Source organism: Gorilla gorilla, chromosome 2 (assembly GCF_029281585.2).
Source record: "Gorilla gorilla gorilla isolate KB3781 chromosome 2, NHGRI_mGorGor1-v2.1_pri, whole genome shotgun sequence".
Lineage (NCBI taxonomy): Eukaryota > Metazoa > Chordata > Mammalia > Primates > Hominidae > Gorilla > Gorilla gorilla.
In genome coordinates this window covers 157,360,021-157,382,354 of record NC_086017.1, presented here as the reverse complement: position 1 = coordinate 157,382,354, position 22,334 = coordinate 157,360,021, and the positions used below count along the sequence as shown (strand labels likewise).

The 22,334-nt window shown below is 34.8% G+C and overlaps 1 protein-coding gene across 27 annotated transcripts in view; it reads left to right on the top strand.

The window, feature by feature from the left end:
• Nucleotides 1–22,334, top strand: part of PLSCR4 (phospholipid scramblase 4) — an 86,311-nt gene that overhangs the window by 31,449 nt on the left and 32,528 nt on the right. For all 27 annotated transcript variants that reach the window (XR_010132951.1, XR_010132971.1, XR_010132956.1 and 24 more), the window contains 3 exons: nucleotides 12,933–13,168; nucleotides 18,630–18,672; nucleotides 19,667–19,893. Coding sequence is in view for 3 of the 27 variants with exons in the window: in XM_004037801.5 (XP_004037849.1) it covers nucleotides 12,933–13,168; nucleotides 18,630–18,672; nucleotides 19,667–19,893 (506 nt within the window). In the remaining 24 variants the exon portion in view is untranslated. The remainder of the gene's footprint in view (nucleotides 1–12,932; nucleotides 13,169–18,629; nucleotides 18,673–19,666; nucleotides 19,894–22,334) is intronic.

Below are 22,334 nucleotides of genomic sequence, written 5' to 3'. Positions count from 1 at the left end.
AAACCCTGCTATGTACAAGATAATGGCAAAAGTTTTTTTTTTTTTTTTTTTTTTTGAGATGGAGTTTCGGTCTTGTTGCCCAGGCTGGAGTGCAATGGTGCGATCTCGGCTCACCACAACCTCCACCTCCCAGGTTCAAGTGATTCTCCTGCATCAGCTTTCGGAGTAGCTGGGATCACAGGCATGCACCACCACGCCCGGCTAATTTTTGTTTTTTATTTTTTGTTTTTTGTTTTTTTCAGTAGAGACAGGGTTTTTCCATGTTGGTCAGGCTGGTCTCGAAGTGCCGACCTCAGGTGATCCACCTGCCTCAGCCTCCCAAAGTGCTGGGATTATAGGTGTGAGCCACCGTGCCCGGCCAAAGGTTTTGTTTGGCTCTAGGCATATGATCCATACAGCTCAGGTGGCTTCTGCACCTACAGTGTTTTCTGAAAGCATCAGGATTTCCTTTTTTCTCTTTTCCTCATGTGTATGTGTGTTATGAGGATAAAATGCATTATAACATACTGCATTAATAGCGCAACCTTTCCTAAATCCAAGGTATTAAAAATTAAATTATTAAATATAATCATGCTTTATCTATAGTTTCTTTATATGTCACTTCAGTGACTTCCAACATGATATACAAGATCTATCTTATATTTCCAATTACTCTATATCCAAAAACCTAGACCCTACTAGAACAGAAACTTCACCATTTCTGAGAAAAACCTTGGTTATACATCATGTTCTCATCTGATAAAGCATGTGTCTATTCTTCTCTATATCAATAATTCAGCAAGAGAGTAGGCTACATCCTTCAAATTAAATGACAAGGTAAGTTGTAAAAATATTACAGTGCAGACCACACAACTAATGAATTTTCAGTTATAAAATATAGCAAAATTTCGCTCTGATCGCCACCTGGTGGCTGGACTATAAACTTACGCAGACTGACAAAAATTGTCGCTGTGAGTCAAATTAAGAATCTTGAAATCTGTACTTGAATTATGTAGTGTTAATGAATTTATCCAAATTTCTTTACATAATTTCAATTTGCATTATAGTGTTGGATATGTGTTCCCACAAAAAATAATTTTATCCACTATTCTTGTTTAAGAGAATAGTTAATAAAGAAACTTTTGTTATATTTAGTATATTTAAAGAGAAAATGGCATGATTTCCTGATGTTCAAAATAACTAAGAAAACTCAAATCCTATCAGACAGTGTTTCTTACAGCAGTATTGGTAGGACAACGCTCCATAACAGAGGTCTTTATTTACGTAAGTCTGAGATGCTATAGTTACACAAAGTTAAACATATTTTGTTTTGTTTTGCTTTGTTTTCCTGCAGAAGCAATCAGAACTCTTATGAAAACTTCAAAGCTTAGAAGAAAGTATAATATACCAATTTCCCACATATAATTTCATCATATGTTTTCCTTCTTTTATCTCTGGATAATACATACTTATAACAAAAATCGTTCAATTACATAAATATGTATTTAATTTTAAAATAAATATAAATTTAATTTTAAATAATATAATCTCTATAGGAATAGCCTCAAAATCTAAGTGGCAATTTTTTTCTGATTTATTGATCTTCAAGTTTTATAACATGAGGTGCTTTTATATTAAAAGTACATGGTAATAAATTAATCATTAACTCATTGAAGTGATATAATGATTAATATTCTTAAGATAATTCATATGATTTTTAGTTACATTGTTATTTTTAATAATAGTTAAAAAAAGAAGGTATGGATATCTGATTTCTAGTCCAATTCGGGTACTCTTAAATACAATTCTTAAAGGAATTAAAGTATATTCTTCATAACAAACTTAAATACATACTTACCTTCACTTTTTTCCAAATACGCTATACTTTTTTTCTCACTTAACTCTCATTTGACATTGCTTCCTGTTACCATTATTTTCCCTTTAGTCTGCTTACTCTCAGTTTCTGTCAAAAACTGTGTCCCTACTCTTAAAAAGTGCTGTTCTCAAAATTATTTGGTCTACTCCCCTGGTTTTCCCTGCCCTTCCCCATCTCCTTCTCTCTCCTCTCCCAGTCACCCTTCCTTTTACACACTCTTCTAAGTGATCTTGTTAATACTAAAGGTTTCCTTTTCCTTCATCACTTATGAAATACATATCCACAGATCATGTCAGTCTGATAGTCTCTAAACTTGCACTTCCAACCACCTATAGACTGCTTCTCATGAAAGACCATTGAATCTCAAACTCAGTGATCACCAGCCCAACTTTGTTATCTTGCTTCTAAACTCTATTTTCTTTCTCCATTCTTCCCATACACTGGAGGCCTGCCAAGCCAGAAACTTGAGAATCTTTTCTCATATCCAGTCCACTTCAAAGTCAATGTTGTATCTTAAATGTCAATTACCATTTCTCCACTCTCTGCTCCTTTCATCAAAATCAGCCTTCCTTGCCTTCTAGCCAGACCCTTGCAAGTACTTCCTGCCTAATCGGACCGCATATATAAAGAATTCTAAATGTAAAACGAATCACTTTACTTTCCATTTGATTGGCATAAAGTTCAAGGTCTTTCATAATCTTCATCCTATCTTTCTAGCCTTGTCTGCTAAATCTCCACACACAGCAGTTTGTCCTGCAGTAGTGAGCCTCCTCTATGCACCTGCTTGTTCTTGTCCGTTTGCCTGTAAAACCTTTCCCCATCATGGAGATGCTGGCTAGGTCTAGTGTGTTAGCATCTATATCGTAGTATACCTTCTCTGCATAGGTTAGGTACCCCTCCTGTCTAATCCCTTAACATGCTATGCATCTACCTATGATTATGTCAATTACTTGCTTCGTGACAACCATTCACCTTTTCTTATACATCTTTGTAGCCTCCACAGAACTTGCTGCCCTTGGAGACAGGCATGCATTTGAATGTCTTTCTGTCTTATATTTCTAGCAGCAAGCACAGAAGCTGGTCCTTGAAATGGGCTTGAGGAATATTTCATAGATAAAAGAATCTTTGATTTATCTCGTGGCCTTGTTTTCGGATAGTATTAGGAGAATTTCATGATTCATGACTATTATGAGTGGCATTTTTATGAGTAACCAAAATGTCTTAGACTTCATCACCTTCAAAGGCGACTGGCTTTTGCAGTATTGGTTGACCCCAGACCACTGCATTGTCCCATGATGTCCCATGGAGGTGAAAGGGTAGAACTTAAGGACTTAAAAATAGCTGCTAGCTAGAGATGCCAATCCAGTGTATAGGCCCAAAGCCCTCCATAGAGTCACGCCTGGGGTGCTCTTCTTCCTTGTCTCTGATCTAGGGGGAGTATTAGCATGATGTATTTAAGGACATTTCTGCAGTCAGAATGCTGGAATTCTAATTCTACTCCTGATACGTCAGCTAATGACTTTCACCAAGTTACTTAACCTCCTTATGCCTCAGTTTTCTTCTCTATAAATTAAGGATAATAATAGTATCTACTATATATGGTTGATGTAAAGATTATAAGATTTAGTACTTGTAACGTTGTTAGAGTAAGGGCTGGAATATGATGAGAGCTCAATAAGTTTTAGTTATTATCTTTCTTTTTTTTTTTTTTAATCAACATAGCTTTCTCTAACAGGACTTTCTTCCAGATCTGGGTGGTATCCAGGACCCGGTTATTTGGGGGCTCTGAGAAAGACCATAATCTCCACCTTATCAGATTTAAGTGAATTTTTCATTATGCAAGAGTGACCTTTTCAAAAACTGGCTGCCTATGGGACTGTCTACGTTTTTGTTTGTTTGTTTGTTTGTTTGTTTTTGAGACAGAATGCTGCTGTGTTGCCAGGCTGGAGTACAGTGGTGCAATCTCGGCTAACCGTAACCTCCGCTTCCCGGGTTCTAAATGATTCTCCTGCATCAGCCTTCAGAGTAGCTGGGATTACAGGCATGCACCACCACGCCCGGATAATTTTGTATTTTCGGTAGAGACGGGGTTTCACCATGTTGGCCAGGCTGGTCTCAAACTCCTGACCTCAGGTGATCCACTCACCTCAGCCTCCTAAAATGCTGGGATTACAGGCGTGAGCCACGGCGCCCAGCCGGGACTGTCTACATTTTTCAGGAGATGTCAATCCCTTCCCTACAAAGCTATGTGGCATTGCTCTTTGATTACAAAAGACAGAAAATTCGCTAGTCCTGTAGACCTAGAGTTCCCAAAACTGAGTTTACTTAGGGAGACATAACACCATTTGTGGAGCTTTAACAGCACAGCCCAAATTGGGCTTCTACTGTTCTAGCCTTGTTCATTTTTGCACACTTATGTGGACATGAGGTGAATCTCAGCTTCTAACATCTTTCAGCTGTCATCTGAACTGAAAATCCAACAATTTTTGGGCAGAGACACAAAAAAACACATATACATACATATACACACATTGCAAGGAAAAGCAGTAATTTCCAGAAAGAAACTACAGTTTAACCTATATTTAGGTAAAAATTATTTTTTTCTTCAAGGTGGAAATCTACAGAGAAAAATCTCCAACCATAGTAAAAACAAGAATTTATATGATTATACATTGCAGTGTTGCAACATTGATTCCATCTTTTTCATTTCAGAATAGAATCTTTGCTGTCCTTATATTAGTTAAATAAAAGGATCTTTAAATCATTGGCTTTCAAATATTCTTGATGATAATCTAATCTAACACATAGTGAATAATACATACATATATATTCAATATATTTATATATAAGTAACACGAGTTTCACCAGACAATACTGAATATAAAGTGAGTAGATGGTATACTAATAATACAGTTTCATATTTTCTATTTTATTCTTCTCTAGTTGACTATATTTTCTAAAATTAATATTTGAATTATTAAATTGATTTTAATACTCTATGAATATGTGTTCAGTTTGTAAAATGCTGTATCAAAACAGAGTTTCTCAAACTTAGTAGTTGATAAGAATTGATGAAATATCAGACAAAACATACTTTGAGGAAAAAATTATTACTAGAGATAATGGTCATTTTATAATAATAAAAATGTCAGTCATCAAGAAGACAGAATGAGTATATTCATATATACACATAAAAACAATGCTCCAAAATATATGAAGTAAAACTGGTAGAATTGAAGGGTGAAATAGATAATACAGTAAATAATAGTTGGAGACTGTTATACCCCACTTACAATAATAGATAGAACAACTAAGCAGAAGATCAAAAAGGAAGGATCTGAACAACACTATAAACCAAACTGGGCACAACAGACAATCTACAACAGACACTCTAGACATAATAGCATAATAGAACACTCTACCCAACAACAGCATAATACACATTCTTCTTGAAACATATGGCATTCTACAGTATTGTGGTTAGGTCATGAAACAAGTCTCAACAAATTTAAAACAATTAAAATCATGTAGAGTATATTTTTCTACCCCAGTGGTAGAAGAATACTTTTAAATGACAGTAGGGGCAAAAAAAAAATACACACAGGGAAATTAGAACATACTTTGAGATGAATGAAAACGAAACACAGTATGCCAAAACATATGAGCTAAAGAAGTGCTTAGAGGAAAATTTATAGCTATAAACACCTCCATTAAAAAAAAAGGAAGATATCAAATCAGTAATCAAACTTTCCACCTTAAGGGAAAACCAAGCCAAGAGGTAGGAAATAATAAAGATTAGAGCAGAAATAAATGAAATAGAAAAAAGAACAATAAACAAAATCAACAAAACCAAAAATTTGTTATTTGAGAGGATCAACAAAATTAAGAAACCTTAAGTCAAACTAACCAAAAATAAAAATAAAAATAAAACACCTCATATTACTAAAATCAGGAATGAAAGTGATTTTCAATTTCATAGAGAAATTGAAAAGTATCTTAAGGGAATAATATGAACAATTGTGTGTACAATTTATTGTATGCCAATAGGAAACCTAGACGAATGGACAAGTTCCTAGAAAGATACAAACAATTGAAATTGACTCAAGAAGAAACAGAAACCTTAACAGACTTATATAACAAGTAAAGAGATTAAATTCATCATTTAAAACTTTTCCACAAAATAAAGCTAAGGCCCAAATGGCTTCAATAGTGAATTTTGGCCGGGTGCTGTGGTTCACGCCTGTAATCCCAGCACTTTGGGAATCCGAGGTGGGTGGATCACCTGAGGTCAGGAATTTGAGACCAGCCTGACCAACAAGGCAAAATCCCATCTCTACTAAAAATACAAAAATTAGCTGACAGGTGCCTGTAATCCCAGCTACTTGGGAGGCTGAGACAGGAGAATGGCTTGATCCCAGGATGCAGAAGTTGCAGTAAGCAAAGATCACACCACGGTGCTCCAGCCTGGGTGACAGTTGAGACTACATCACAAAAAAAAAAAAAAAAAAGGAAATTTTACTAAATGCTGCATGAAGGTTTTAATACCAGTCATTTACAATGTCTTCCATAGAAATGAAAGAAGAGTGAATTCTTCCTAGCTAATTCTAGAGGCCAGTATTACCCAATTAGCAAAATCTGACATAGATGTTACAAGAAAAGAAAACTAAAGATCATATCCCTAATAAATATAGAATCAGACTTTCTCAAGAAATTACTAGCAAACCAGATTTAGGAACATAAAAAAGGATTAAACACCATGACCAAGTGGGATTTATCCCATGGATAAAAGATTGGTTTATCACATTAAATATCATATTAAAACACATCAATGTATGTACTTTATTAATAAAATATAGTACAAACACCACATGACCACATCAGTAAGCACAGAAATCACACTTGACAAAATACAACATCCTCCATGATAAAAACACTTAAGAAACTAGAAATAGGAGGAACTCCCTCAATCTGATAAAAGAGTACCTATGAAAAACTCACACCAAGCATTATGTTGAGGAGTAAAGACTGAAAACGTTCATTTCATCTAAGATCAAGAGTGAGACAGGGTATCTTTCTTGCCACTTCTATTCAGCATTGTACTGGAAGTTCTAGCCAGAGCAATTAGTCAAGAAAAAGAAAGAAAATTCATCCAGATTGAAAGAAAGAAACAAAACCATCTCCATTTGCAGAAGACATGATCCTACATATGTAAAAAGTCTAAGCTGGGTGCAGTGGTACACTCCTGTACTCCTGTAGTCCCAGTTACTTGGAGGCTAGGGTAGAAGGATCGATTGAGTCCAGGGATTTGAGACTGCAGTGAACTGTGATCATACTACTGCACTTCAGCCTGGGTGACAGACTGAGACCCTGTCTAAAAAAAAAAACCCAAAAAACAAAACAACAACAAAAAAACCCATATATACCCACAAACAGCACAATAAACAAGTTCAGCAGTGTGTTAGGATATAAGATCATAATACAGAAATCCAAAAGTATTTCTATATATTAACAATGAACAATGTAAAAAGAAATTAAAATTATAATTCCACATACAATAACATTAAAAATAACATACCCAGAAGTAACTTTAATAAAAGGAGTAAAATATCTTTCATATTGAAAACTATAAAACATTGTTGAAAGAAATTAAAGAAGACTACGTAAGTGGAAAGGCATTTTACAGATTTGAAAAGTAAATATTGTTAAATGGAAATGCTCCTTAAATTGATCTACAGATTCAACACAATTCTTATCACAGTGGAATTTTTAAATTGACAGGCTATTCCTCAAATACATATGGAAATGTAAAGGATTCAGAATAGCCTAAACAATCTTGAAAAAAAAATTGGAGGACTCACAATTCCCAATTTCCAATTTACTATAAAGCTACAGAAGTCAATACCGCAGTACTGGCATAAAGGTAGACATATAGACCAATGAAATAGAATTGAGAGTCCAAGAAATAAACCCAAACATGTGTGGCCAACTGATTTTTTACAAGCATGTCAAAATAATTCAATAGGGAAAGAATACTCTTTTCAACAAAGGATCTGAGACAAATGAATATCAACATACAAAAGAATGATTTGAAACTGTCTCACCCTAAACACAAAAACTGTAAATGAATCAAAGATCTATGTGTTTGAAAGACCTATGTCTAAGAGTGAAAACTATAAAACTTTTACAAGATATAGATGTAAGTATTTATGTCCTTGGATTAGGCAATAGTTTCTTAGATATGATATGACACTCTAAAGCACAAACAACCAACAAAAAATAAATTGGACTTCATAACAATTAAAAAGTTTTGTATATCTAAGGACACTATCAAAGAGAAAAGACCACCTACACAATGAGAGAAAACACTTGCAAACTATCTGGCAAGAGACTTTTATCTTGAATATATAAAGAACATTTATAATGCAACAATAAAAAGACAAATGATTCAGTTTTAAAGTAGGCAAAAATTTAATAGATAGTTCTCCAAAGGACATATACAAATGGCCAATAAGCACATGAAAAGATGCTGAACATCATTAGTAATCAGAAAAATGCAAATAAAAATCACAATAAGATACAACTTCATGCCCACTAAGATGACTAAAATAAAAACAGACAATAACAAGTATTGGTGGAGGATGTGGAGAAAGTAGAACTCTCATATTTGCAAGTGGACATGAAATTGTAAAGCCACTTTGGAAAACAGTTTGGCAGTTAATAATGGAGTTACCAAATATTTCAGCTAATTTCACTCTTAGCTAGAGAACTGAAAACATATGTCCACACTAAAACTTGTACATGGAGGATCACAGCAGTGTTATTTATAATAGCCCAGAGTGTAAACAACCTAAATGTCCATTGACTGATTAAAGAATACCTAAAATGTGATATATCCACAGAATAGAATACTACTCAGCCATAAAATGGAATTAAGTACTTATATGTGCTACAACATGGATGAACCTTGAAAACATGCCAAGTGTAAAAAAAAACAGACATAAAGGCCTATTGTATGTATTCATTTACATGAAAAGTGTAGATTAGGCAAATCCACAGATAGTAGTGGTTTTCAGGGACTGTGGGGAAGAGGAGATGGAGATTGCTGCTAATGGGTATGGGTGTTCTTTCTGGTATGATGAAAATTCTGGGTTTAGGTAGCAGTGATGGTTGCACAACTTTGAGAGTATACTTAAAACCACTACATTGTACATTTTAAAAAAGGATCAATGAAATAAAATGTTTTGTTAATCTGAAGTTTTGCCATAGAGATCCTGTTGCAATAGATTGGAATGAGGCCCAGAATCTGGAATTTTACTAAGAACTCCAGATTATTTTGAAGGACTTGGTATATTGAGCCACAATTTAAGAAACAATATGTTGAGGTGATTTTTTTCTCTAAATTTAAACATCTGCCTTTGAAAATCTGAAAAATCTAGTTCCGTTTTTAAAAATTGCCTTCATGTCTTGTCACTAAGGCTTCAGATTTTACAGTTCAAGTCTTAGCTGGTATTCCCTGCTCATAAAAAGTTGTTTTTATTTAATTTAAACTAAAATAGATCCACAGTTGGACCCCTATATTTGTGAATTCTTCATCCATGGATTCAAAAAAGTGTGGATTAAAAATATTTTAAAAGCACAATTAAAAATGACAATAAAAATTATACAATAAAAATAACACAAAAAATTTATATTAGCATTTACATTGTATTAGCTATTGTAAGTAATCTAGACATCATTTAAAGTATATGGGAGGCTGTGAGTAGGTTACATGTAAATACTACACCATTTTATATAAGGGACTTAAGCATTTGTAGGTTTTGGTATTTGAGGGAGTCCTGGAACCAATCCTTTATGAATATCAAGGGACGACTATACTGAAATCTTAACATAAAATATCTTGACTTACGTAATTTATTTTGTTTTCAACCACAGGACATTATTCCTTAAATTCTCTCTTAAAGGAGAAAAACCTTTCTTTATCTGAGCCTGGCCTTCCTGACAGTTCAGACAACATCACTTGTGGGCTGCTTGTGGCTCTACTACTCACAGGATTTCAGTTCGAGCTACAAGACCTTAGCAATAAGTTAGGGTCTGTTGCATATTTCTGGGTAGACAACCAAGACCCAGTTATTTATAAATTTTAATTAATTAATCTTAAAATCTTGGAAAGTGAAACAAAAATAAATTAGTAATGATCAAAGTTATTCAAAAAATTCCTGGTAACCAGACCTAGATAGATATGCAGTAATGGCATTTTCATACTTATTGTTGGCAATTCTTTGACTTTAAAAAAACATAGTGAAATGCAAAGTTACCACTGCTTATCTTAAGAGACCTTGATAAAAAAATTCCTAAAGTCAAACATTAGCTGTTGTGTACTTATTCATTTTTATGAGTACTCTTTTTTAAAAATATTTTATTTCCATAGGATTTTGGGGAACAGGTGGTATTTGGTTATATGAGTAAGTTCTTTAGTGGTGATTTTTTGTGAGATTCTAGTGCACCCACCACCCAAGCCATATACACTGAATCCAATTTGTAGCCTTTTGTCCCTCACCCCCTTCCCACCATTACCCCTGAGCCCCCAAAGTCCATTCCATTGTATCATTTCTATGCCTTTGCATCCTCATAGCTTAGCTCCCACTTACGTGTGAGAACATACAATGTTTGGTTTTCCATTCCTGAATTACTTCCCTTAGAATAATAGTCTCCAGTCGCTTCCAGGTTGCTGTGAATGCCATTAATTCATTCCTTTTCATGGCTGGGTAGTATTCCATCATATATATATGTAATCTCACATTTTTCTTTATCCATTCGTTGATTGATGGGCATTTGGGCTAGTTCCGTATTATAGCAGTGAATTGTGCTGCTATAAACATGCATATGCAAGTATCTTTTTTTGACTTCTTTTCCCCTGGATAAATACCCCAGTATTGGGATTGCTGGATCAAATGGTAGTTCTACTTTTAGTTCTTTAAGGAATTTCCACACTGTTTTCCATAGTGGCTATACTAGTTTACATTCCCACCAGCAGTGTAGAAGTGTTCCCTGTTCTCCGTATCCATGTCAACATCTGTTATTTTTTGAGTTTTTGATTATGGCCATTCTTGCAGGAATAAGGTGTTATTACATTGCGGTTTTGATTTACATTTCCCTGATCATTAGTGATGCTGAGTATTTTTTCATACGATCGTTGGCCATTTGTGTATCTTCTTTTGAGAATTGTCTATTCATGTCCTTATCCCACTTTTTGATGGGATTGTTTGTATTTTCTTGCTAATTTGTTTGAGTTCGTTACAGATTCTGGATATTAGTCCTTTGTCAGATGTATAGATTGTGAAGATTTTCTCACACTTTGGGTTGTCTGTTTACTCTGCTGACTGTTGTTTTTGCTGTGCAAAAGCTCTTTAGTTTAATTAAGTCCCACCTACTTATCATTGCTTTTGTTGCATTTGCTTTTGGGTTTTTGGTCATGAAGTCTTTGCCTAAGCCAATATCTAGAAGTGTTTTTCTGATATTATCTTCTAGAATTTTTATAGTTTCAGGTCTTAGATTTAAGTCCTTGATCCATCTTGCGTTGATTTTTGTATAAGGTGAGAGATGAGCATCCAGTTTCATTCTCATACATGTGGCTAGCCAATTATCCCAGTACCATTTGTTGAATAGGGTGTCCTTTCCCCACTTTGTGTTTTGTTTGCTTTGTCAAAGATCAGTTGGCTGTATTTGGGTTTATTTTTGGGTTCCCTATTCTGTTCCATTGGTCTATGTGCCTATTTTTATACCAGTACCATCTTGTTTTGGTGACTATGTCCTTATAGTATCATTTGAAATCAAGTAATGTGATGCCTCCAGATTTGTTCTTTTCACTTACTTAGTTTTGCTTTGGCTATGCAGGCTCTTTTTTGGTTGCATATGAATTTTAGGATTGTTTTTTCTAGTTCTGTGAAGAACGGTGATAGTATTTTGATGGGAATTGCATTGAATATGTAGACTGCTCTTAAAGCATGATAAAATCTTGTATCCATTTAAGGAAATCTAGGTTCCTTGATGGACTTATAATGACAAAGATAATTCATCAGATCTCTGATTGAAGGTGGAATGGGGAGAAATGATAGAGGGATAAGTGCTGTGGGCTGAATGTTTATATCCCTCCCAAATTCACATATTGAAGTCCCATTTCCCAATGTGATGTTACTTGGAAGTGGGGCCTTTCAGAGAAAATTAAATCAAAAGAGTGGAGCCCTCATGATGGCACTCATACCCTATAAGAGGAGACATGAGAGGGATTCTGTCTTTCTGTCTCTCTCTCTCCTCCTTCACTCTGTGAGCATATAGCAAGAAGGTGAACATCTGCAAACCAGGAAAGGCTCTCACGAGGTTTGACCATGCTAACATTTATCTTTGAACTTCCCAGCCTCCAGAACTATAAGAAAGAAATGCTTGTTGTTTAAGCCACTCAGTTTGTGGTATTTTGTTATAGCAGCACAACTACTAAGAAAATAACTTTAAGAAATTGAATCTAAAAGAGGTCAGGATTGGGGACCAGTCTGAGAACTCGATGATGAAGATATGTACAAGTGATTGGATCAAGGCAACCTAAAATATTCATTAAAAGCACTCCTTTGAAATGAAGTAGACATTATTTATATAACCATAAACAATAGCAATAGACATAATAACAAAAATTTTCAGGAGTAATTATATGTTAGTAATTAATACATTAGTAATTAATCCCACTACAACCTCATTAGGTAAGTTTATTATCTCCAAGGAGGAACCTAATTTATTAAGAAGCTAACATGTTTCTTCTAATGTTTCAAAACTTATTTTTGTACCATTGAAATGGGAATAATTATCTTATAAGGTTTAAGAGGATTAAATGAATTAATATGTAAATAAGTCTCCCTAATACATCATTGGGTCATATGCAACCATGATCTGCATAAAGTGTGAATCAAAAATGGAACAAGTTGTTATATTTAAGTGGATGTCATGTGATCTATTTCATCGCATGTAAAAAGTTATGCTAACTTATAGTGTTAATAATATATAACACTTTGATTTCTTTTGAACACAGGACCCCCTGGAACAGCTGTCCCTCCACCTACTGGCTACCCAGGAGGCTTCCCTATGGGATACTACAGTCCACAGCAACCCAGTACCTTCCCTTTGTACCAGCCAGTTGGTGGTACCCATCCTGTCCGTTATCAGCCTGGCAAATATCCTATGCCAAATCAGTCTGTTCCAATAACATGGATGCCAGGGCCAACTCCTATGGCAAACTGCCCTCCTGGTCTGGAATACTTAGTTCAGGTACTCCATGAAAATACAAATTATTTTCTTATGAAATGTGACCATAGGGATCCAACAAAAAGAGAAAAAAAGCAGAACAGAGTGAATAAAGGAGATGGGTCAGTGATGACAGATGCCATTTGTGAAACTATAAGAACAGTGATACCAGTTTCAGAAATATGAAGGGGAAACAGCAAGTACAAGGATGTTTATAGTGGGATGAGTATGTTTTTCGTAAGGATTTATGTTGAACTTCAAGGCATTCAAGATGTTTTCTTGAAAGAATTGTACAAATGGAAATAGAAAAACTATCATAGAGGATAGTTGTGTTATTTGCTTAGAAGTAAACAGTTAGCATCAAAAAAAGCACAAAAGAGAACAAAACACAATACAGTGGGTAAATTGCTGAGTGCCTTAGCCCATTGCTTTTTACCACCACCCATCATTTTCATTAGCTACTCTTGTCACCCCCAGAAACAAACAATATAAATAAAAATAATGGACCCTACAAAGAATATTGCTTCAGGCCAAGTTCCGGAGACCCCCTTCATACAACACAATAACTCCCTAATTAACATCTATATAGATATTCTGCTGCCACCAGGACATCCAGATCAAAAACTGGGGTAATATGGGAAGTTTGTGCACAAATAGTTTTGTTTAAAAACCCATGTCTGAAACTAAAAAACCTGCTTAATGAAAATAAGATAAAACTGGCAGAGTAGACGCCTTTTATTTGTGGCGTTGATTCCTACGGTTTCAGTTACCAATGGTCAACCAGGTTCCAAAAATATTAAATGGAAAATTCCAGAAATAAACCATTCATAAATTTTAAATTTATTCTGAGTAGCATGATGAAATCTTGCACAGTCCTGCTGTGTTCTGCCTGGCACATGTATCATTCCTTTGTCCAGTGTATCCACGCTGTAGATGTTATCCATAGTATACAGACCCAGAGTCACATAGTAGCCATCTTAGTTATCAGACTGACTTACAGTATCACAGTGCTTGCATTGAAGTAACTTATTTTATTTAATTATGTCTCCAAAGCACAAGAGTAGTAATGCTGGGAATTTGGATATGTCAAGGAAAGACCAAAGAGAGGCCATAAGGTCTTCCTTTCCATGTAAAGGTGAAGGTTTTTTACTTAATAATAAAAAAATTCCTATGCTAAGGTTACTAAGATCTATAGTAAAATTAATATGTCCATGAAATTGTAAAGAAGAAAAGAAAAATTTGTGCATAGTATATACAGGATTTGGTACAATCTGTGGTTTCAGGTATCCACTGGGGGCTTGGAAAGTATCCCCTGAGGATAAGAGGGAGACTACTTTATTGGAGATTCCATAGAACCTTCTGAATCTTTTTTGTTGTTGTTTATAGAAAAAGGGAGTGCTGAAATACATTATAAAGAAGAAACTTCCCAATTTAATACTTACCTCCCCAGGTCAACAGCCAAGCATTTCCTGGAGTTCTGTCATTTCTCTTTTCAATTCTGTATATTGACAGGGACCCTGATAATCTTGTGTGCTGAAAACTATTTGTATAATATTATAACATTGGTGTATAGAAGTCAATACAGTTGGATCAGGAAAATTTGGATTTTACAAAAGCCAACATTTATCCTAAATTATTATTTGGACAAAATTTTGACAAAATGCAAAGCCACTCATTCAGGTGAAGTGCTAGACTAAACATCTACATTATTTCAGAAGATAATAAAATGTTTGTAGCTTATCAAGTTTAGAAAGTCTCATTTCTATACTTGGTGATAAATACAGAAGTTGTTCTTGGGAATCTAACATCTTCTACAGTCAATTCTCTTTTCAAATTGTATAGCTTTGTTTATTTAAATATTAAAAACTTGTTTCTTAATTTCTTTTATGATTCTGACAGAGGTTAATTTAACGTATTTTATGAGTTTTCCCTTTTAGGAATATTTAGAGTTAAAGAAATAAGTGAAAAAATAAACAAAACACAGGTTTGGACCCAGGCAAACCTGGTTTTTTAATTCTGTCCTACTCTCTAGTAACTCAAAAACTTTGATAAAATTTCTAACCTCTTGCTGCTTGAATTTTATCATCTATAAAATAGTATTATCAATACCTACCTTATCAGATTGTTAGGAGAATTTTTAATGAGATAAGGGTCACAATGTGCCTAATATTTTTGACATAAAGGGCCGTCCCAATGGATGAAAGCTATGTGGCTGTTATTAGCTTAAATACCTTCTTATGTGTGAATGCAAGACATAGAGCCAATCTTTTTCCTCTATCTACCCTAGTCTTTTTGAGATCTCACATGAAGATTACATGAATCTTTATCAAGGTTACCAAGAGTCCTAAAACATCCAAATTAGCACGATTATATTATTTCCAGAGTCTTGGCTTTGCCAGTGACTTTACCAATTTGTCAAAGAACTGCCCCTTAACAGACACATATTATTGAGTTCCAGGGAGGGACACAATAACATTGAAATTAGGCCAGTTAATAATCCTGTGATGGCCTCTGAGTGTTCAAGTGAAATAAACAATTGCACATCTCTCACTGTAAATAAGAAAGCTGGAAATGATTTAGCTTAATGAGGAAGGCATGTTGAAAGTTGAGATAGGCCAAAAGCTAGTCTTCTAGCACCAGTTAGCCAAGCTGTGAATGCAAAGGAAAAGTTCTTGAAGGAAATTGAAAGTGATATTACTCCAATGAACATATGAATGGTGAAAAGTAAAAGAGCCTAATTGCTGATATGGAGAAAGTTTTAGTGGTCTAGAAAGAAGATCAAACCAGTCACAACATTTCCTTAAGCCAAAGCATAATTCAGAGCAAAGCCCTATCTCTCCTAAATTCTATGTAGGCTGAGAAAGGTGAGGAAGCTACAGAAAAAAAAAAGTTTGAAGCTGGCAGAGGTTGGCTCACAAGGCTTAAGGGGGGAAAAAAGGCACTTTTGTAACATAGAAGTGCAAGGTGAAGCAGCAAGTCCTGATGGAGAAGCTGCAGTAAGTTTTTCAGAAGATCCTAACTATAACAAGATCATTGATGAAGGTGACTCTACTAAACAACAGATTTTGAATATAGATGCAACAGCCTTCTGTTGGAAGAAGATGCCTTCTAGGACTTTCATAGCTAAAAAGTAGAAGTCAACGCCTGACGTGAGAACTTCAAAGGACAGACTGACTTCCCTGTTAGGGTCTCTTGCAAAACATTACTACTCACTGACAACACATCTGGTCACCCAAGAGCTCTGATGGAGATGTATAAGGAGATTAATGTTGTTTTAATGCCTGCTAACACAACATCCATTCTGCAGCCCATGGGTCAAAGTATAATTTCGACTTACAAGTCTTATTGTTAAAAAAATGAATTTTGTTAGGCTATAGTTGCCATAGATGGTGTCATTTATCAGACAGATCTGGGCAAAATAAATTGAAAACCATGTGGAAAGGATTCACCATTCTAGATGCCAATAAGGACATTCATGATTCATGGGAAGAGGTCAAAATATCAGCATTAACAGGTGTTTGGGAGAAGCTGATTGCCTCTTTTATGATGATTTTGAAGGGTTCAAGATTTCAGTGGAGGAAGTAATTTCAGATATGATGGAAACAGCAAGAGAACTAGAATTTGAAGTGGAACCTGCAGATGTGACTGAATTACTGCAACTCATGATACAACTTTAACAGATGAGCACTTGCTTCTTATGTATAAGCAAAGAAAGTGCTTCCTTGAGATGAAATTTACTCCTGATGAGAATTCTGTGAACACTGTTGAAATGACAAAGGTTTTAGAATACTACACAAATATAATTGATAAAGCAGTGGCAGTTTTTAGGTGGATTGACTCCAATTTTGAAGGAAGTTCTAGTGCGGTAAAATACTAAAAAGAACATCATGTGCTACAAGGAAATCTTTCATGCAGAGAAGAGTCAGTCAATTGATATGGCAAACTTCATTATCTTTTGTTAAGAAATTGCTGCCACCAACCTGGGCTTCAGCAATCACCACGCTGACCATTTAGCAGTCATTAACATAGAGACAAGACCCTCTACCAGCAAGAGGATTGTGACTAGCTGAAGTCTCAGATGATTGTTAGCGGTTTTTAGCAATAAAGTTTTTTAAAATTAAGATATATACTTCTTTTAGATTAATACTCTTACACACACTGTAGACTACATTATAGTGTAAACATAATTTTAGATTCAATAAGAAAATAAAACATTCATGTCACTCACTTTCTTACAATAATTGCTTTATTGCATTGGTCTGGAACCAAACTTGTAGTATCTTCAGAGTATGCCTGTAGTTTATATTTTTACTTTTCACTTCTAGATTTTAATACCCTACTTTTCTAAAATGGACTATAAACCATTTTAGTAGCCACTTTTGGTATTTTATGAGGCATATTTATGTCTCCTTATGTCATTGTGTTTTTATATAAGAAAAAGGTTTTAATTAAGCATGGATTGTGCCCTTTGTACCCTCCTGTAATTAATCACACCATAAAACATTCATGTTTAGGTACATTATTTTAATTTCGTGTATTACTGCATTCATATATTGTTCATTAATTAATGTACTTAACCAGTGTTTGGTGAAATATGGCACTTCAGGCAGTGTTCTGGGCTCAGGGATTAGGAATGGTCTAATGGTCTAAATGATGTAAGATTATACAAATATAATCAGGGTGTCCTCAAGAAGGTTTCTTTTCTTCTGCTAGAATGTTCTCACATGTAACAGATAATGTGCCCATCAAACTGCTCATCTTTAGAATGATTCCTAAGATAGAAATTTCTCTAATGGTATATACCCAGCCGTCCTTTTCATGGGTTGCCATCTAACAATGTTTCCTTTCTCTTCCCCTAATCCTATTCACATGCTTCCTGGTGTCATAGACCCTTCCCTTATTAAAGTGTGCACTTGGGGAAGACCCTGGCATTTGTAGATCAAGTGAATGCGAGTCAGTTTATACACCTCTGCTGGAGGTACCTGTAAAATAATATAAAATGGGGACACTCCATGTGAGGTTCACCCTGGCTTGTTTGTTCTCCTTAAGCCACTGAGAGACTTCCCTTCTCTATGGCTGGTCCATGTTAATCGTTCTGAACTTAACTAAACAACTACAGGCTATGGATGACATGTAGAGAGACCAGTGAATAGGGACTTATCTGGGAACAATCTATAAGCACAGCTTCTTCTGATGTGATTACTACAGCAAGTAGATGTTTTGTTTTTCTGATATAGCAGACAACTTTTTAAAAGTGGTACTGAAAGAAAGTGTTTTTCTAATATGGACAACTCTGCTAATATCCATCCGATCAGATGCAGATAAGCTAATTTCAGTTGGTAAAATTTTTTTGATTCTATTGACTTTCAAAAATATATTTTGGTGTCAATTGATGCATTTTAATATCTATTTCATCAGTTTATTTTACAGTGGTATTTTAGTTCTGTTATTTCTGTCTTCTAATTGCTTTGTTTTATCTCAACAGTTGGACAACATACATGTTCTTCAGCATTTTGAGCCTCTGGAAAGTATGTATAATTTTTATAGTGCTCAGCAGTATTTTAATCAGATGGAAATTTGCATTATCCAATATCTAGTTCCTTCTTTATATTGATCATGTTTTAGTGGCTCAAAGAAAAAAACCTGCTCTATTACCCTATCTTCAAGAAAGTAATAAAGTGAATTATTTTGTATAATTTTATCCTTCTATACATCATATAATCATAAGCTCTTAGATTTGAAAAGGGCTTACATTTTATGTGGTCAATAGCCCTACACTTTACCCATTGTTCCTACTCCACATTTACCTTTCAAAGATGAGTAAGAAAAGGAGCCAAGAGACTAAATGAGTTAGCCAGGGACACCACAGTCAGCTAATCACCTCCAGATCAGGAAATAGCATTTAAACCACAGTCAGCTAATCAGTGGCAGAGCTGGAAATAGAATCCAAATCTGCCAAATCATAGTCCAGTACCCTTTCTTTGGAATTAAGAAGAAAAGATCTCAGTGAAAATGATGCCTGTTCTCAGTTCATCCTACAAGAGTACTGACGCTCACTAAACCAGCTGTGCACATTCATTTGGCCACCACATAGGGCCTTTGACTTTTCTTGGTTTGTTCTCTTGTTTGTAATTAGTAATGACCCTACTCCTCCAAGCATGTTTCGTGAACTGATTAATTAATGGTCAAATGTATAATTTTTTAAAATGGTTTTATAATTAAAGTTTTCTGAATTCAGATACTCCAGGAATTGAAACAAAAGGGTTGTTTCAATCTTTTCTTTTATGTAAAATTTTTTTAATGTTTACACTGAACTTCTTAAAAGAAATGTTTTAAATTTTCACAATTGCTTAAATACTTTTAGATAATATGATTTTTGGAGTACTCTAATCAATTCTACATATTTCACCTGAAACTTTAAAAAAGCTATGTTGCTTTAAGCCCTTAAGAAATACTAAACAAGGACTTTCTGAGGCCCATTTTAAATGTTTCTAATATAGACTTACTCATTTTATTTTTTAGTGATGACACGTTTTGAAACTAATAATAGATATGATATTAAAAACAACTCAGACCAGATGGTTTACATTGTAACCGAAGACACAGATGACTTTACCAGGAATGCCTATCGGACACTAAGGCCGTTCGTCCTCCGGGTCACTGATTGTATGGGCCGAGAAATTATGACAATGCAGAGACCCTTCAGATGCACCTGCTGTTGCTTCTGTTGCCCCTCTGCCAGACAAGAGGTCAGAGAATGGAAGTCTGATCCACAGTTTGCTTCTGATCCAACTCTTCATGGCATAGTCTGCTCCTTCCACTACATAGGGAGGATATTCCCTGGCCCTGCCAGCCAGAATGGAAGACGATAGCGGGGAGGGAGGAAACCAAATTGTCTCGCCTAAGGAAAATCATAGAGGATTTTTTCTTTTTGGTTACTACTTTTTAGTGCTTAAATAAGTGGGTCAAGCACAATTGACATATGTGTAGTCAATAATTATGATTCCATCAGTTGCATCTACTTAATTAGAAATTTACCTACCACATTTATCTAAATGTACGTACCTATCACTAGATAAAGCAACGCTAAATGTAAACATATGCTTTTAGAATTGGAAGGGACTTAAATATGTTTAGAGTACCCATCACAACCCATACCTTGCCACAGATAAAGAGTGGCTCAAAATTACTAAATGGCTGAGGTGTTACATTTGGCTAAGGACAGGGCTGGAACTAGAATACAGATGTGCTGAGTTACAATGTGGTTACTCATTATCTTGCATTTCTAAGCAAGTTATTTTCTGTAGGGAAAAGAGAAACGGTTTTGGAGGGAAACCAAACAGAGTCTGAATTCTAGATATGTCACCTACTTAAATCTGTAAAATTTAATTACCCTGTTTGAGCCTTAGTGTTCTTATACATAAACTGGGTAGTATAATACATCATAGGATTACTGGAATACTTAAATGATCTGTTAAATAACATCCTTTACTAAATATTAATTTTTTACAACCATCTCCAGGCCTTATTTACCTGTAAAATGGAAATATTAATAGTACCTATCGAATAGGATGATCATTTTAGGGATTAAGTCAATTCCTCTGCACAGTTCCTAGGAAATAGTATAGTACTCAATGAATATTTTCTCTTTTCAGAAATCTTACTCCTTTGTTATTATTGTCTTTGTGATAACAGCCTTATATCTGAAGTGAATACCTATTATCCTTGATCCTTTTGGATATAGTAGGCATTTATCTTCATATTTATGAGTTAGATTTTTTTTTAATCAAAGCCTATAGATACAGCCTTCTGAAATTATAGGAAGACAGAATAAAGGAAAGCAAATCAAAATTACAGCTGGGCAGGATGGTTTACACCTGTAATTCCAACACTTTGAGAGGCTGAGGTGGGAGGATCACTTGAGGCCAGGAGGTTGAGATCAGCCTGGGCAACATGGTAAAACCCCATCTCTACAAAAATAAAAAATAAAAAAATTAGCCAGGCCTGGTGATGTGTGTCTGTGGTCCCAGCTACTTGGGTGACTAAGGTAGGAGGATCACTTGAGCCCAGGATATCGAGGCTGCAGTGACCTGTGATTACACCACTTCACTCCAGCCTGGGTGACAGAGAAAGACCCTTACTCCTAAAAAAAATTACAAGCCTAGTCCAATTTATGACACTTTTGTCTCATAACTTTACCCAGGTTTTTCTTCAGATTTCTCCAGTTTTACTTGTATTAATTTGTGTGTGTGTGTGTGTGTGTATACATTTAGTTTATGCAGTTTTATCATTTGTGTAGATTCCTGTTTCCATCAGCACAATACAAATCCCAAACAGTTCCATCATCACCAAAGTCCTCTTTTATTACCATATCCACCTTCCTCCCTCCTCTTTGTCCCTAGCCCTTCATAACCACTAATCTGTTCTCTATGTTTATAATCTTGTCATTTCGAGAGTGTTATTTTAACAGAATCATATAGTATGTAACTTTTCAGGATTGGTCTTTTTCATCCACAGTAATTAACTGGAGATTCATACAAGCTGTTACCACTAGTTCATTCCCTTTTATGGCTGAGTAGTATACCATGGTATGAATTTTTAAGGAATTTATTTTTGTACATTTTTATTTTTATCTCATAGGTTTAAACTTATATGAGAGCTCTATGATACTCTCAAATTTATATATTTGTATATAGGTGCGAATTTATACATATGAACAATAATACCTTAATTTAATAATTTATGAAGCTGTGCAGTCCTGTTCCATGTCCTGGGTAATCCTTTCCCCAAATTCTTATGAAAGTACATGTAACACCAGAGAAATAGTCAATAAAATTTTCCCTTTGGGCTTTTACCAAATAATTTAATCTTTATGACTCATTATTATTAAACAGGAAGATCTTAATTATTCACAAAATAATATTGTTGAAGATAAATAGCTAAAAACAAGGTAGTGGACAATATTTTAAAACTTTTAAAAAATGGCTTTATAAACCCATGTACACATTTTGTTGTTTTCACAATATATAATTTTCAAAATGCCTCTTTTTTGTTTTCTGTTATAATTTTCATGTCTGAGATTTGATTTTACCCAATTTCAAATCTAAAAAGTCAGCTTAACTGTTTAATAGACTGAGTCAGAAGAAATGAGACTCCCAGGAAGGAGACAGAGGACCGTTTTACAGCACAG